At 34.9% G+C, this 18,383-nt stretch overlaps 1 protein-coding gene across 1 annotated transcript in view; it reads right to left on the bottom strand.

Annotated features, from left to right (window-relative positions):
* Positions 1 to 6,512: 6,512 nt before the first annotated feature.
* LOC145994194 (nose resistant to fluoxetine protein 6-like) overlaps positions 6,513 to 18,383 on the bottom strand; it is a 57,441-nt gene continuing 45,570 nt past the window's right edge. The window contains exons 10-13 of the mRNA XM_083130292.1: positions 18,082 to 18,271; positions 15,169 to 15,311; positions 11,841 to 11,949; positions 6,513 to 6,999 (exon numbers count right to left, since the gene is read on the bottom strand). Coding sequence (XP_082986418.1) covers positions 6,881 to 6,999; positions 11,841 to 11,949; positions 15,169 to 15,311; positions 18,082 to 18,271 — 561 coding nt within the window. The 3' untranslated portion in view covers positions 6,513 to 6,880. The remainder of the gene's footprint in view (positions 7,000 to 11,840; positions 11,950 to 15,168; positions 15,312 to 18,081; positions 18,272 to 18,383) is intronic.

Genomic DNA, 18,383 nt, shown 5'->3' with positions numbered 1-18,383 from the left:
CTTATTTGGAATAAGAGCAAAACGATTAAGGAACTGTGGATTGTTTACTTCTTAACCATGACCATAAGAAGCATCCCCATATATGGGACTTCCTGTGTTTGACACGAGACAACAAGAATAGTTCTGTCGAAGGCTACCCCCTAAGTATAAAAACCCCAGAAAATGGGTAAAAAGTGTGGCAGATTTGAGATGCAGCCGGAGGCACTGACCATCCTCCGATCCAAGATGACCATCCGCCCATCCGAGTCCAGGCTGTCTCCAGGCACTTAGAAGACGGACAAGAATCTACTCTTGCAGCTTGCTAAGTATCGCTAATCTAACCTTCTTTCCAAGCAGCTCCCTTACCTTAACACTTAGGCTGAGATATACTTCATATATCAAAACCACAATTCATCATAATAAATCTTATTATTGTTAATCATTACTTATGTGCTTGATTGTATCTATTCCCTACAGGTTCTCCCACTCAGTATTAAGACTCTATCAAGATAATAATCATTCTCTTTCAGCTCTAAGCCCAGCCATCCGAGTTACATACCCCTGGCGGTAATACGGGGTCCTTCGACCTCTACCACTACAATGGTGGTAATTATCATTTGTCTAAATGTTAGTGATAATGACTCATTATTATTAGCATGAAGATTTGATTACATGATGATAGCTAAGCGAGTTACTCTTTATACCATTCAGCAGATGTTCCAATGTCTGTCTGTTTCCAATTCTTATCATTATGTTCGGAAGGGAAATACCCATCCCAGGACTCAAAACAATTTCATTCATTCTTTACAAATCAATTGGAGCTGTGGTGGCCTAGTCGGTAGGGTATCTGAGTGCCACGTGTCAGATCCGGATTCAATTCCCAGGGTGGGTGATTTAAGGTTGGAATTTTTACGGTATTGTCCCCACTTAAAGTGGCTCTGGGGCTAATCCAGCCTCAAATAAATGGGTACCTGGGGGCAAAGGTAGATGGAAAATGGTGCTGATCACATCACCTCTAAAATGGCCGAGATCGTAGAATGTGTGGGACTCTACCTCTACATATACCTCAAGGTATGGTGCAAAGTAACATTTTTTATTATAAATCATCATGATTATCCAAAAGTGGCATAAAAGTGACTTACAATAACAAAAATACCAATACAAACCCTTGAATCTGTCCTGTGTGTGTATCCTGTACCCCTGTCCGACATCTATAAAGGCCATTGCATCCACCTGTCACATCTAAAATTAAGCCATCACTGAACCCAAGTCATCTAATGCTAACAACTGAAACAAGTAAAACAGGCATGGGGTTTGTCATGTAATAGTTAACCATGTTAGTGATAATGGCTCACTATTATAAGCATGAACAACTTGAGTATGGTGACATACATGAAAAGCATTCACAAAAATGTTGCAAGGTTTGACTTACTCGTAATTTGTCTGCGAAGCATATAGGCTACAGATGATAGTATGCCTTGTTGGAGAAATATGCAAAGTATATGCATTCACAAACATTTAAACCTTAATGCAATTAAAAACAATAAAATCTTTCAGATAGATTCATTCTGTTATTTGCATGGAGTAGAATGGCGTTTCATGGAAAGTCCCTAATAATAAATTGTCAATTACCATAAGAGCAGAGAGATAGCAGGTAAGATTGGTCATAGCTCATAAGAGCAGTGAATCCTCAGAAGTGTATGGTATTCACTCAGAATATGTAAAATAAACAATATCTTGCTGAGAAAGGGAAACCATGATTGAGCCACAATGGTGCAGATTCACTGTGGGATCTCCCATGGTGAAAGTATTGGTTAGCAGACATTAGATCGGAGTGGACATATTGTCGACTGAGAATGTAAATTTTCTATATCCAGTTTTTTAAATTTTCTCAGGAGAGACCTTTAAAGTTTGACACAATACATTTATTGGACTTTTGTCACCATTGTGCTGGTGATTTTTGTATCATTGAAGCCTATTTAAAAAGAAGTAGTTGTTTGGTTAGGTATTTATGCTGTAATTATTGAAATTTCAGATAGAACAATTGCACACAACAATTGCACACAACACTAACTTTGATTTGAGAGTGCCAGTGTTCTATCTATCAGATAGAACACTGCATTTTAGAAATTAGAAATAATTTGAAAATTTGCCATTTGGTAGCAAAGTAAAATACCGTAATTACTCATGTATGATGCACACTTTTTTCCAAAATTTTTGCCCTCAAAAACTGTGGTGCGTATTATGCACAGAATAATTCAGATAGCCAGGGTCATTCCACGATTTTGTGACACTTGCATTGCACACTTTTTCATGTTTACGGAACCCTATCATGTTATATATCGTTGTACAGCTTAAATTCTGCAGTTTCTGAATATATCAACAGTATTACATTCAAGGTGGCGACACTAATGTTCAGTGCTATTGAAATAAGCTCATTACGAAATGAAGGAACATTCTGATTTTTTTATGGTACTTTGGATGAAAGAAAAGATAAGGAATAAGAAAACAATAATTAAAGATATAAAATGTATTACTGGCCAAACAATATGACATATATGGAGTGTGTAAATGTCTTAATGGGAGAAATCGTGTGCTGCTAACTGTTAGTTTGAGGGTCCTGAATGTGCCTCGTATAGTTGTTACATTAGTCACGGAAAAAAACATATTTTCAAGTTTTTATTAGAAAAAGTGAAGAAGGGATGAGCAAAAGTCTTACACCAAAGTTATTCTAAATATAACCAATAAATGACCTCATAAACTATATTTTGAAATATAGCTCCCAAGCACCAATAAAAGCTGTGACTAACATAACCACATCAATGTGGCTAACATGTAGGCCCTACAACATTGTTATATTACACACATTTGCTGGCCTCTTGATCGGCATAAAATGCAGCTTTAAGATCTACAACCAAGAAAGCCATTTCTTGGACCTGAATTGTACTGCGCATTATGTATGAAATATAATTGCTAGTCAATTTTCCCCATCGAAAACCAGGGTGCGCATTACACATACGTAAATATGATAAATAATTCATATTTTGGGAAATCAATCGAATCTGATTCCACTTATTCAAAATTTTTATCTGTTACCAACAAAAGTAAGAACCGAAGACAACTACTACTTCTAAGCAGCTCCCACAAGTGACTGAGGTTAGAATGCAAGTTGTTTATTTCATACTCAGATGACACTTGTAGTTGCTCGAGAATAAAGTTTCAGTGGCTGTTGGAGTTTGCATTCTTGTGGGTGCTTCCACTTTCTGTAGATGAACCAAAAACACTATAAATATATCAATATTAGTTGTATGTAGGCATCAGAACATAGGCCTCCCCGATGGAGCAGTGGTAGCATCGTTACCTTGTAATCAGGGGGTCCCAGGTTCAATACCCAGTAGAGGAACATGGCACAGTGGTTCGGATCCCACTTTAAACTGTAGGTCCAGTCCCGATTAGTCTTACTGTGCATAAAGTGGACTTAAAGAAACACCAACTCGACCCAACGCATCAGAAGATAGCACAGATGAAACAATTGCACCCTCAATAGACCACAGCTAAAATATCTCTATTTGTTTCAATTTGGAGATAGCATATTTACATCTGAATGGACGATATGGCAAAATACAAACCAACAGATTACAAGTAAATGTGACCTGTTATTTAATTATGAGTAATTCTTTAAGTGACCTCGAGTAAGTAGCATTCTAGCATTGACCCCCTGGTTTCTGGGTGCTGCAGGTTCATTATGAGGATACAATAATACTTTCTACATTTGTAAGTTTGTTAATGTATATTTTTCTTGTAAGACAAATGAATCAACAAATCATAAGCTAAAGTGAACCCAGAAGTTAAACATTAAACTTCATGTAAAATATTTGTTCATGTATGTAAGTAATTTATATTTGCGTAACATTTCAGCTCAAAGAATAAGAATCAAGTTCACAAAATTATGTTCACTTTCAATTATTCAAATATATTGATTTCTTTTTTACACAATGATCTTTTCATTATGATGGCTTCAAGTTGACACAAATCTTGCGATACATAAGTGCATAGGGAATTTCATGAATTCAACACCAGACAAATTTTACACACACACACACACACACACCTTATATTACCTGCCTACGAGATTATGGAGATGCATGGATTAATAAACATATATATTTTCTTTAAGCTTTGACAAGGTTCTGAGATCATCGTTGTGAATTACCATTTTCGCATTAGGTTTTAGCTTACCTTGTTTTGCAAGAAAATACCTTCCTCGGAAAAAATAACATGATGAGATGTTGAAAGCATTTAGAGAAATTATTGTAATGCTAAAAGTGATATACCTGGCCCATTTAACCTAACCATGAAAGCATTTAGACATATTCTTTGAATACGAAGAGCCCGAAACCTAACTTGCCTAACCTAAGTATGAAATCCCATTATACCACACACATGATCTAGATGGCAGCAGCAGTCGGATCTCACTTTTCACACGAAACGCAATCACCTTTTTGTTCAAGCCCCACCCTTCGATTTGTGATGTCCCAAAAATTGCAGCATGTTAATACTGAGAGTCCTAAGCCTATCATGACTAACCTAACAACGAATGCATTTTATCCTGACATGAGAACATGAAGGGTGGGGTTGACCGAAATGGTGATTGTGTTTCATGCGATCAGTTATAACCCCGTAACCAAGACGACAGTAAACAAATGGCTGGTTGTAAGAGAATCATATAGGAGTAAATGGAAGTGAAAAACTACTCTCTAGCAGTAAGTAATCACGTAAACCCCGAAGTATGTGTTAACAGACATAAATAGAAATCGAACCATAAAAAATGCCTGCATACCATGATGAATTCGGAATTATAATCACAAAAATCAGCGAAATTGAATATGCTCGAAATGCAACATGCAAGAGATACAGCAGAGGATAATAACATTATCCCATGATGTCATAACATCTTACCAAGGATAATATGTAATAGATTATCCTTCCTGCCCGCTGTCGGTGTTGAATTCATGTGGGTATTGCACGATAGCATGTGTTTCTTTCATTTTAGTTCTATGAAGATGTGCGCTGTGTGTTTGACATATACTTTTTGAATTTTATGATTAACCATAAAATGATGGCAGTGGCCACAGAAATTAATAGAACAGCAGGAAAAGAAACCTGCTTCTCGGCAAAGTGAGTACATAAATTTCTCTAAGTTTTAATCGACACTAAACATTCCTGAATCAGGATTCCAAAATGCCTTGAGGATTACATCAATCCATGATTTCGTGAATTACATATTGCAACAATAGAGTACATTGCTGAGTGTTACACAGCTTTTGATCCATTTAAAGTTAAAAATATATCTGAACATTACATAAATATTAACTACATATATTCATAACAATGTCAGAAAGGTGCTTTTTAATATCATTCACATAAACTGAGTGAAAGGGTTCATCTCAGGGTTTCATCCTGTTAGCTGACGTCAGTTATCTAACGATAAATTATTATCAGTTCAACAATGAATCTCTAATGCATGGCTACATACAAACATGATAAAATATGTCTTTCGAGCACTTGTAGCACCAAAACAAGCAAAAAAGCAGTATCAACCTTGATGTTCTCTGCATGGTGTCAAGTTTCGTTGGTGGTTAACTGCAAAAACCACAAACAATATGTAATAATTATGCAAGTTGAAATTTTCTATTTTTTTACTTTTCAAAATGTATCCTTGGGGATATAGTTTGCACAGGGTCTCATGTTTTCTAATGGCAGTACATACACACACACATTGATGTAGATATTTGGGGAAAAATAACTCTCTCTCTCTCTCACAAAGGAATAATCATCATGTTAAAATGCTTATTGGTACTTTGAAAAAAGTTTTCGTTACTACTATTTACATTGGCTATAGCTATTTTCTTCCGCCTGGTGATCTACAAGTAGGAATGTACAAAACTTTATTAAATCTAATTGCTTAATATACATGAGAACGATTAAATTGTTGACTATGCTTTCACAATTGATCCAAATGGTGGCATTTCTACATCTTAAAGACTTCACAAAATGTATGATTTCTTCAGTAGATTTGTGACCAAGTAGTAAAATCTAAATTTTTACATGATTTACAGGATTTCTACAAGATATATTCAATTCTTCTTTGTAGCTAATCAGTGCTGATTGATTCATTCTAGTTTTTGGACTTTTAACCACTGTTATTTTTTAAAGATATTTACCTACGTTTCGGAGGCTGAATCTGCCTCCGTCTTCAGGGTAACATGTAGTCTGATAGATCACATAAATGCAATCCGGGGTGGTCCAGCCCCCGGAGATCAAGGTGGAAACCTAACGGTGCCACACGAAGCCTTGATCGTGACCTTGACGTGGTCATCTGACAAAGTGGAGCCTGGGGCACTGATATCTTACCTGGCAATTTTTTGTATATAGAGGTCCTTGTGGCCGACAGACGCAGTGGAGCCTAGGCCACCAAGAATAATCCTCCTAGGCAACCATTTATGTGATCTATCAGACTGCACGCTACCCTGAAGACGGAGGCAGATTCAGCCTCCGAAACGTAGGTAAATATCTTTAAAAAATAACAGTGGTTAAAAGTTCAAAAACTAGAAAGATATATTCATTGCCCAGTCGAAAATAATTTAGCCACATTTTTCAAAAGCAAGCACATCATTCTAAAAGTTTTTACAGTACTGAGTATTCAACGGTAGATTAGAATTTCTATAAATATCACAACCATCATCTATTCATGCAAATAAGGCAAACAGAATGTCCAATTGAATTTAACATTACAATCTTCAATTCCGTAATCCCGCATGGAAATCTGCCCTGGAAAGTTCTTTTTGTAATTTCTTGATGAAAACACTGCTTAGGTAATCAATGTAATAGGTGAAATTTGTCATGTGGGAATGTTAAGACCTCCATTTTGTGACTCAATTCCATGTAATTCTGCAGTCATAATTGTTGAGCCAATGTTAACCTCTGTTTGAAGTTTCTTATTTCTTGGTTCCTTACATCCTGAAAAAAAGCGCATATTTCTCAACAATAATCACTGAGAATGTAGTGTGACAATATGTTAAACAATTGAAAGGCATGCATTGGAAACAAATATAACTAACATGTTATTTGTTTGAACAAAACATAATCAACATCTTGAATAAACCACGAAATTTACTTTATGAGCAACTTTACAAACTAGTCTAAATATAAATAACATTAAAGTTGTATTTAGGTTTCTAGCATGTAGTAATATCTCCCAAGGTCTTATAAAAAGCAGGTTTAATTCAGGAAATGCATGGTACTTTTCTCTTCATAAACTTATGTCTTCTCGTTTAAAATTACTTACGTGAAATTTAAAAGATTTCGTAATTCCGCGTTGCACAATTTAATGGTTCAATCCTATTAATTTCGAAGATCCACTGTCTTCATTCACAAAAGGGTACGGCGTTTGAAGCAACCACCGCCGCCCGGGAACAAGCAATGTACTGACGCGGTACCATCTCCGCTTCAAACGCCGTACCCTTTTGTGAATGAAGACAGTGGATCTTCGAAATTAATAGGATTGAACCATTAAATTGTGCAACGCGGAATTACGAAATCTTTTAAATTTCACGTAAGTAATTTTAAACCGCGTTTACCGCAACCACCATGAATTCTCGTTTAATATCTAAGAAACTAAAAGTTAAAATATACAAAACAGTAAGTTTGCCTGTAGTATTATATGGATGATGTGAAACTTAGTCCCTTACATTGAAAGAGGAACATAAATTGAGAGTATTTGAAAAATAAGATCCTTAAGAAAATATTTGGGCCTAAAAGTGACGAGGAGACAGGTGAGTGAAGAAGGTTACATAATTTAGAACTACTTAATTTGTATTCATGTCCAGATATTATTAGAATAATTAAATTTGAATTTGAATTTGAATTTTATTTTTCTTCCGTTGACCCTTGTTTAAAAGGGCATGGAAAACTAAGAAGACTTAGGTGAGCAGGCCATGTGGCACGAATGGGAGAGGAAAGAAGAGTTTACAGGATTCTTGTTGGGAAACCTGATGGTAAGAGACCTGTTGGAAGGCCAAAATGAAGATAGAGGGATAACGTTGAGATGGACCTAAAGGAAATCGGTAGGGATGGAAAAGAGTATATAGATCTTGCTCAGGTCAGGATAGGGACAGATTGAAGGCCTGTGTTGCTACAGTCATGGACCTTTTGGGCTAGAGAGTTAGTTAGTTAGTTAAGGTCTAAACTACAAACTAAAGAAAAATACAGAATTATTGTGTATGTTTCATATTTAACCTAAAATGAAGAGAACATGTATCCCAGTATTTAAATAAAACAAAGACAAATTCTTGTGGCTAAACACCAACAACAGAAGAAAATACTTAACACTCACCTTGGTGCACAAAATTCTTAAGAACGGCACCCTAAAATACTTATTTGAAAGAATTTATTCTCATAGAACATTGATTGAACACGAAATAAAAAAATACAAGCCTCCACTTACAACAAGTCATTCATTGTTAGAGGGATTAGAGAATGGAACAAACTGCCTGCATCATTGACTAACAGTATTTGCCATCATAGTTTTAAGAAAAATTAAAGAACTTACTATATTCCCAACAACAGCATTAAATCTACATCAATCTTAATAATTGCTTATGCATCATATAACACATACAGATCACCTCCCCCCCAACAAAACACTACTGATGACATCTTTATTTCATAGTATAAATATTATTCAATTCAAGGTACTATATTATCATTGTATGTACTATATTATCATTGTATGTGTGGGTGTCACCAGAAATATTTGGAGGGGGCCTAGGTCTTCGATAAAACTTGAATAGTAGAAATATTAACAATAATTATAATTATGCTTATAATTATTGTTATAATAACTCATAAACTAATAAAAATAAACCAATTTCATTACATCTCATAATAATAATAAAAATTATTATTACATGCTTGGGGAAAGATTTCTACTCGATCCACCAGACAAGTGAATATTCAGTACAAGTGGTTCTTTTTCATTTCATATGGTTAATGTACTGAAATGCAGTTATTCTATTTTGTTATTAACTTTTGCACACCTAGGTTCAATAGTTAGCTTTCACTCTAACTAGCTTAAATGTTAGGGGAAATTTTACTCGTAAAGTTTATGTTGTGTGATCTCTCATGTAAAGAAACTAATCTTTGAAATTTTGAAAATTGAGGAACTATTTATTCTTTGCACTAAATGGTAGAATATTGAATCATAACATAGATGCTGTATTTTACACTCAATGTTTTTGATCTATCGCAATTGTATCTTTGGCTGTTCTGTTTAAATATGATCATTATCCAGTGCACCCTTCTGAAAACCGGGTTTCCTCCCCAATTGTGTATGTTGAGAGGGTGAGTGAGTGGCTATTTAAAATCACGTGGCCTGCCAAGTCAGTTTCACTGCTGCAAATAGTGTTCGCAGGAGAAAACAACTTCTTCCATCCTGCTTCCTGTGCTGTGCTTGGCAGAGGCAGTGTTGATGCAATCTGCATGAAGGGAAATCTAGGTTCAATTATAGTTTCTTTAAAAAAAAAGAAAAAAAAAGGACAAGGAAGGATTTTACGAAAAATATAGAAATTGCCGGAAAGTTTGAAGTTGTCGGACTTCTAGTTTTGTTTTACTTGCATGCCTACTCGCTACGCTACTTCACTACTTTTGTCCTACTTTTGCATTATAGAATAAAGAACTACATGGATGTTCAAAAGAAGCTCCTAGTAGTTGTACTTACTAGAAAACAGATAACAATATTTATTATCATGATTCCCATCATTCAATAATTTGCATAGCAATGCTACCTCTGTTACTAATTTTACTATAGTGTTTGAGAATGATAAGGTACCTATGTAAGTGGCATATCAGTTCAAATTTGATATCTAGGTATTGCAATTAGGGTGGTACCAAAATTATCAAGTATAATGTAAGATTATTAATGTTTATTTATCAATATATTTTCCTTGGAATAAATATTTCATTTTTAATATACGAATATGAATATAACGAAAAATATATGAATGGCAATTTTTTTTTATCACTGACTCTTTCAAGGATGATAATTGTCATGAACATGATGTATATGTAGATTTTCTGAATATGTAGATAACTATTAACTCATATTAGAAAATTATTAACTGATAATTGTAACTAATATCCGAATTGTTAAATATCCGTCATTATATAAAATAATTCTTTATGACATTTTCACTAAAAAATCATGTGCAACAATTAAAAACTACACCATTGGAACATGACTCCTACGCATTCTCATGTTTCAGTGCATTCAATTTAAGGTAAAAAGTGAAACATTCAAAATTGCGAGGCCAGTGGGGCACTCAAAACACAATCCATACTGCTGATACGTCACTGTTTCCTGTCTGTTTTGTCGTCTGCTCTTCCAATGTCCATTTCACTATGCCTACGGAGAGACGACGTGTAGGATAGATGGAAGAAGTAGCAATAGTGGGAGGGTAAACTATCCTTTGTGATGATCATTCTTCTATTAAATATTCCTGCTGCCTGCATCAAACAGAGTCTTACATGTGTGCATGTTCTCATTAAGTCATATGAAAAATATTTTTGTTACTAATTTATCATCTGCATCAGAATTAACTATAATGTGTTGTGTAAAACAGGAACGATAAAAATGTGATATTTAACAATTTTCCCTTGAAGGAAATGTTAGCTCAAATTTTAGAGATGGCTGGGGGATGCTTCTATGGTGTAAATGAGAGACAGGTGGGATGATGCTTTACGTAAGTTTCTCTACTTGAGAATGCATCGCCGATAACATAGTGGAAACTTTCACCATGTGATCAAGGGGTTACAGGTTCAACACCCTGCGGAGACACATAGTTGTTCGCATCCAGTCTCGATTAACTTATCTATGCATAAAGTGGACTTAAAACAAAAAACAAAACACTTAAAACTAAAACCTACTTTGGAAGGGGGCATCCTCTCGCAACCCCATTGCCCACACTGCTCATCCCCATTAATTCTTCTTCATTCTCATGATTAGCTAAAAGTGGCAGAAAGCGACTCTAGATGAGAGAATTACTAAATAAACTTTTCATCGTAATTGTCATGATTAACGAAAGTGTCACTTTTTTACACAAATTAATGACATTTTGCTGTCGCTTAGGCATTGAGCATCTGCTGGCCCAATTAAGGTATGTTTTTCCCATAAAGTGATGCCAAAAAAAACGTAGCTGTTGGCCGGATCATATTGATACATATGTCATTGCATTATCTGGCTATTAGAATTATTCATATACCAACGAAATAAATTACACGGATATTTATAATCTAGATTATCCGTATGTCCATTATCTTGTATTAGCCTTGGTCTTTATAAACCTCCTGCATAGGTAAGTGATATTGTTGAAATTTTTTTGACATTGTTGGCATATACAAAATTTATCTCAAAATGCTGGGAAGAAATGTAGCTGTATGAATTTTGTAGCTTCGCTACAGCTACAGCTACAATTTTTTTAGCTCGATACAGTAGAGCCACTGCAAGTAGCATGCTACTTCTGACCACTGGTGTTTTATTTCTATTACATCTAATTAATATAGATGAGCTGTGTAATAAATATATATGATAAATAAGAATTGTGGTAAACCAGGTCTAATTTTCAGACTACACCACTGCTGACTCCATCAGAAAAACAGATAAGAAAACAAGCAAGGCATATCTGTTCTATTTTCATTATTCACCTTGAACTAGGCAGAAATTTGGAACATAGCAATTAAAAAAATATACGGAAAATGTGTACAATAAATCAAATACATAAGGAAGAACTATAGATAAAACTTACCACCATTCTTGAGAACCTTTTCTAGAGAAGCTATTGGGTACTCAAAAAGAAGGCACAGTGGTATAGCCAAACCAAAGCTTGCAACAATGTCAGCTAAAATGACCCACAACTGAAAAAGGAAAAATACATAAATGTTTCGTTTTGACTGCTGCAGTTTTTCAAAATATTTTTCCAATTCGAAATATACACTTAACTTTGATAAAATAAATGTTAATTAGGGTGATTTAATGAGTTTTCATACTGTATATTTTGTGTGTGTATTTGCATTTGGAGATTAAGAATGCCTTTCAGCAATGAATTATGTGCAGCACAGAGCACTATGATTCCAGCGATCCTGGGTTCAAATCCCAGCCTGTGTATGGGTGTTCTTTGTGAGTGTACCTTCATCAAATTCATCATCATTCATCCTCATCACTGCAATTTGCTAAAAGTGGCAGAAAACTGACGCTAATTAAAAAAAACAACAAATCAATGAATTATGTGTAGAACAGTTAGTTTGATAAGATTACAATTAGCACCACTGTTCATAATTAGACGTCGGATTTTAGGTTTTTAACCTATTTTTTCCTTTAAAGGTATGTAAGGAATAATAAGTTATGTCAGCGTTTCGTTAAAAAATGCAACAACTGATGAAGTTTTATAGAACCTATTTCAGGTTTATGCACCTAAATTAAGCCTTTTTTTAGGTTTTTATATATTTTTAAAGGTTTGACAGGATTTTATGTCACACAGAGGCATTTGCTTTGTTTATTCACGAAAAATTCAATGACGAACGTGTTTGAAACGTACTCTCTGTCGATTTCCCTTTCCTCCAAGTCCTTGGTGATTTTTCAAAGCTCTAAACAAAGCAAAATGTCTGGTGTCACTGTTACCTGTACAATCCAAAGTGGTCTGATCTGTGTGGTTTTGCTCACTTTCACGTCACTTCGGTGCTTTGTGGCATTCACACCTTGCAAACTAACATTTCAGCATTGAAGTTTGCACCACTGACTGTGTTTTTGTTGAAAGTTTATTTTCAGCACAGACAAAATTGCGGAGTTTGACTGTGGATAACACGAAAAAAAAATTGTTGCCTAACCATACGGCGAAGAGTGGATTTTAATAGTAAATAGTAAAATAGTAAGTTCTGCCATCACAGTAGGATTAGGCAACACACATAACATTATGCAAGCAAGTGCGTGTTTCAGGATATAGGTGTTCCATTTCCATAGCTGGTGAGTATACCTAATCAGCATTTTTCAGGAATTTTGAATTATTTTAAGTTTTTTGAACATTTTACAGGTTTTTTCGAGCCTAACTTAAGATTTTTAGGACCTATTTTAGGATTGTTTAGAACCTACTTTAGGGTTTTTCTAACCATTTTTAAGATTTTTTAGAGCCTATTATAGGAACCTAAAAGCACACTTTTTAGAATCTAAAAATCCGAGATCTATTCATAACAAACACGAGTAAAAGCTGCTTCATGTTTTTAATTGCATTACTATATTTTTTGGGATCAATCAATCAAATGATTCAGAGAAATTTTCTTTGGCTTGAGAATAAGTTTCTATTTAAACACACAAGAACAGGCGTGTCAGTAATGATGAGTGTTGTTATTGAGAAAATTATTTTAGTGCTTCCATTACTTTCAATCAGGAAAACATAAAAACTTTATTTATTTCACATCTCTAATGATCAATGTGATTTGAAGTTAAGACTAAAAGTCACAACAACAAGTATCTGAATTTAGGTGTTCAAATTCTCAGATTAAAATTTAGATATTATTTTTAAAATTATATGAAAGTAAATATTTAACCTGTTATAATGTAGTGTTTATTTACTTTCCCTGTTCATAGAGTCTATCCCAGATCAACACAAAAATTGAAATACCTAATGCTACCTATCATGATAATTTTTCTTGTATGTACACATTGCTTGCATTGAAGAATTATTTCTCTTGTAGTCTATGGTTATTACGAGCACAAAAACACAGTTTTTACGCCACAATAAAGAACTGTGTTTTTATGCTTGTAGGACTACAAGAGAAATAATTACCTATCATGAGTTACGAAAATAATACTAAGTTTACAATTGACTAAATTTTTTTGCTTCCTTTTAGACACACATGTGATTTACAAGAGAACATGTTTATTGTTCCATGGCTATGTAGAGTGTAACAAAAATGTACAGCAATGGATTCCTGATCATGTGTAAAAAAAATAGTTTGTATCAACTTGGGTCTGGAAATCTGAGTGATGGAGACCCGCAAGTAACAGGTGGTTATAATTAAAGTTTCCTTATTCAGAGTCTCCTGAAGCTTGTTGGAAGCGTCGATTGTGGTGAAACTTCATATAGAGATTATGGAAATCATTGGGAAGTAAATGCTGATGGGAAAAATATATCAAATTTTCACCACAACGTGGAAATGTGGCAAACAACCACCAAAATTCGAACATGCAGAACTTTAGTTTTAGTTTATATTAGTACAGAAGTGTTCAATATGTGTGCCCTAAACGCAAATGGCCCTTCCCTGCTGGAAATTTCTACTGCTTTCAGTAGACAGAATCTACTGTTATCAACTGTACTCTACTGTGTGTCTCAGAAATCTACAGAAACTCAATGGTTTCCTACTGAACAAGTGCAGTAGGTGTTCAGTAGGCCTACTGTACATGTACAGAAGAAGAAATACAAGTGAAATATTTACAGTGCATGTAACTCAACATGTGGGCTGTAAAGATAACTTTTCATTCCTCCTGATTTACAATTTCTTATTATATCTATTTGAAAATCTAAACACAGTAGATGTTTCAAAACACCTATAGATCTAACACCTATAGATCTACTGAAAACAGTAGACAAAATTTTCAGCAGGCTTTGTAAGCATAAGACAGCATAATCAATTATTAAACAGCAGGACATTGTCCCCTGTGCACCTGATTTTAGTACCACATTTCCACCTGCTGGTGAAAATTTGAACCTTTTTCTTTGTCAACATTCTCTTGCTTCCAACAGGCTCCAGAGAATTCTGAACTTTAATTATAAGCACTTTTTACTTTCAGGTATTATTATTGAAAAATACACATTTCCGGACCCATGTGGATATAAACTTTTATCTTCTCTATGCATGAGGAATCCATTTCTGAAGTATTACTGCATATTTTTGTTACACCCTGTATATGTGGCTATGTAGATGTTCTCAAAGCATTTAAATCTTTACATCTTATAAAGTTAGTAGTCATTCAAAATTTTAAGTTCTCAGAGTTAAAACTATTACCCATAATTAAAAATTGTGTATTGTATTCTCAGTTCTTAAAGTGACATATTATTTTGTAGGAAATATTATACTTGCCAATTTATATACATCCACTATATCAAGAATTCTCATTGATCCAACACTATAAATGTGCAGAGCTCCATGAACCAAGTAGGCAGAATACACCAAGCAACTGATGGGTTTGAAAACTCTCCATGAAAATATAGGCCCAAATGGTCCTGAAATAGTGCACATTTGTACCATAAATATTGTGGTAAAAAAATACAACCAATTCATACTTGCACTTAAAAAAATCTACTTCTTTGATAAGCAAAAGGGGGATTTCTGAAATGGTTAATTTAATAAATTAATGTATTTCTAAGGAGCACGTTTTTCTTGGGTGTTGGAGTTAAATTTAGGTGAGCCTTGAATTCAGGTAGATGTGTGTGTAAATATACCACTGCATTAGTGTAATGTAGAATCAATTATTTGCCAATTTCCTCGACATTTTACTGAAATACTGGTATACTAATACTAATATACGTGATAAAAACACCCTTAATAAAAGTTTCATATGGTAGTATTGTTAATGGTAAATAATAATAATAAAAATATTTATTAAAGCAGGCTCTTACAATTAGCCCTTGTCTGTAAGAAACTGACAAAAAGAACAAAAAAATATGTGAGGAATGATAATACATAAGAAATTATAAAATTAATAAGAGTGACAATGACATAAACGCAAAGAAAGTTACATATAGTGCTAATAGTGACATTATTTTATGGTAAAGAGAAAATACAATGTGAATTAGTAGGTAACATATAATAATTATAATAATAGTGATACTAGTAAAGAGAGGAAAATAATAAAAATGAGTTCAACTCTTTGAAGGCCAAGATTTCTTTCTATCCTCTCGAGTTCCTCAGTCATGGCAAGCAGTGACGTCACAGTTGTCATGGCAAAAAATGTAACCCAGCTACCTTGGGGTGCAAGGATATGGCTTTCCCAGGTAGAGCTCTGCACTTCCAGATGGTTCTGTGAGGTAAAAGCTTTTGTTGAGGGTGCACATCTAACAGACTACAAAGCACAAATACGTTTCTTTTAAGGGGGAGAGGGATAATTTCCTCTAGGTACTTCTCCTTCAGCAGCTGCCAATCACTGTTGCCAGCCTCTTTCTTTTGGAGCTACTCTTTTGTGCAGTCGTTTGGCTGTGAACTGTGGCACCCACACTCTGCTCCACTATGATGCCATCACTGGCTCCAGCATACATAGACAACTTCTGTCATAAGTATACATTTTGCACGTGACGTGATATTGTTATATTGGCTGTGTTGCCCCACCCCCTCTTACATCCCTAGCTACTTTTCTTTATAGCGCCTTGGCTGACGTGAAGAGGACGTAATATTGTTATCCGGGAATACTTTAGTTTCGATTTCATGCGACCATCGGTGGATCATTGAGATGGGTGATGTCGCCGGATGTAGACGGTGAAAACTAAGAATAAATTGCCATCGCTTTAAAGCTAACGGTAATAACAGCACCCCTCACCCACATCCCCACTCATTTGACACCTAAAATTACCCTAGGAGGCACTTTATCCAGTTTCGTAAATCTAGCTCCTTGAAAGTTTTTACTCCTTTTACAATGAAATTTAGCTCTTTTATGTGCATCAGGTATGGCAACACTGCCAGGATGGCCATAGGAGGCACGGAGAAATACATTGCTCTTATGGAAGTATTATTTTATTTGTTCTTTTGGAAATATCAAACTTCCGATGACATAAAAAAATATATCAACGGAAAAAGGACAGACTGAAGTAGTAATTGACAGGCGGAAAAGTCGAAACTTCCATTTGATTAGCCATACCTTTAAGTTGAAGTTGATTCTCCATAAGGAATACATGGGTTTCTGAAAATTCTTATTCATCATATTTTTCAAACATCGTATCTAGCTTAATAATAAACTTCAAAAAACACTTTTACTTGCAACATGTGGAGAAATTCATACTCTATTGATCACCAGCTTATTTCCTCAGTAGCATTGCCCATTCGGACGATATTAAAATATATGCACACCTGGTGCGAAATTGTCCCTCATCCCCTTAATACTAATATACATGATAAGGATAATTTAATAACATATTGCACATGAATATGTGGCACAGGTGCTTGGGGGGTCTCGAGCCACCCCAATGTTATCGATGTGGTGCAGAGCCTTCCAAATAATTTTGCTTAAGAGGATCTAATATATCATTTTGCTTCTTTTGTAAAGTTTACTCTGAATTGTGCCACATGAACTTAACTTTAAATACACATTTGAAATGTTCTAGACCATCAACTTTGGGGGGCTGAGACCGCTAAACCATCAACTTGGGGGGGGGGCTATGACCAGAGACAGCAAAACACATGACTTATTACTATATACTAAGTATATAATTATGAGTATTGTTAACATTTTTACTAAAAAGAGTTTCAAAATAAGATGTGCATGAACTAGGAGAGTGGTTGGGACGTTCGGGCTACAAGTGGCTCTCACATGACATTCAGAATGAGATCATTCATCTATTAGGGAGATCTGTTTTGCTTCCCGTGGTAGAAGATATTAAAAGTAGGGAATATTTTGCTATTATGGTTAACGAAACTTGTGACATATTCATCTGTGAACAATTGACATTTTGCATTCGAACTGTAAATGAAAATTTTAATATTTTTGAGGAATTCATGGGCTTTCACGAGATTCCTAACACTGCGGCCAAAACTTAAAAAAAGGAGGGAGCGAGTCATTCATTAATTTATTTCAGTGATCAGAGCCCCCCCCCAATAATTTTGACAAGTCGGCACCCCTGATATCTGGTGAAGTGCCACTGAACCAACTTCAGCTGAATAGTCAGCCCCCACTAGTTGGAAGTATCAGTTGTCCTTTCTATTTTATTTTTTTTAGTAAAGTTTTTCTTTTCATCTTGTTTTTCCTGGAATTTTAAATTATTGAAAATTTTCTTTCACACTTACCACTTTGCTTTATCACACAGGCAAACACAATCCAAGCAATTCCTAGCGCCCAAACTATTCTGTGCAAGGAAGCGAAAAGGGCAGCATCAAATGCACTGTATTCATAACCAGGTTGATAGAAAACATATGCTGAAAACACACTTGAATTGATGGCTACAGCACACAATATCCACCCCAAGCTGATCCATTTCTGTAAGGAAAAATTAGTTACTTCATTTAATATTTATGAGTACCTTTTGTATAACAAATAATGTGTAATGTACCAAAGTTTGTTTTAAGTTCACTTATGCTCAGATCCCACA

Source organism: Lepisma saccharinum, chromosome 10 (genome assembly GCF_977018435.1).
Source record: "Lepisma saccharinum chromosome 10, izLepSacc3.1, whole genome shotgun sequence".
NCBI classification, from domain to species: domain Eukaryota; kingdom Metazoa; phylum Arthropoda; class Insecta; order Zygentoma; family Lepismatidae; genus Lepisma; species Lepisma saccharinum.
Note: the sequence above shows the minus strand (reverse complement) of the source record. Positions and strands in the feature narration are given on the sequence as shown.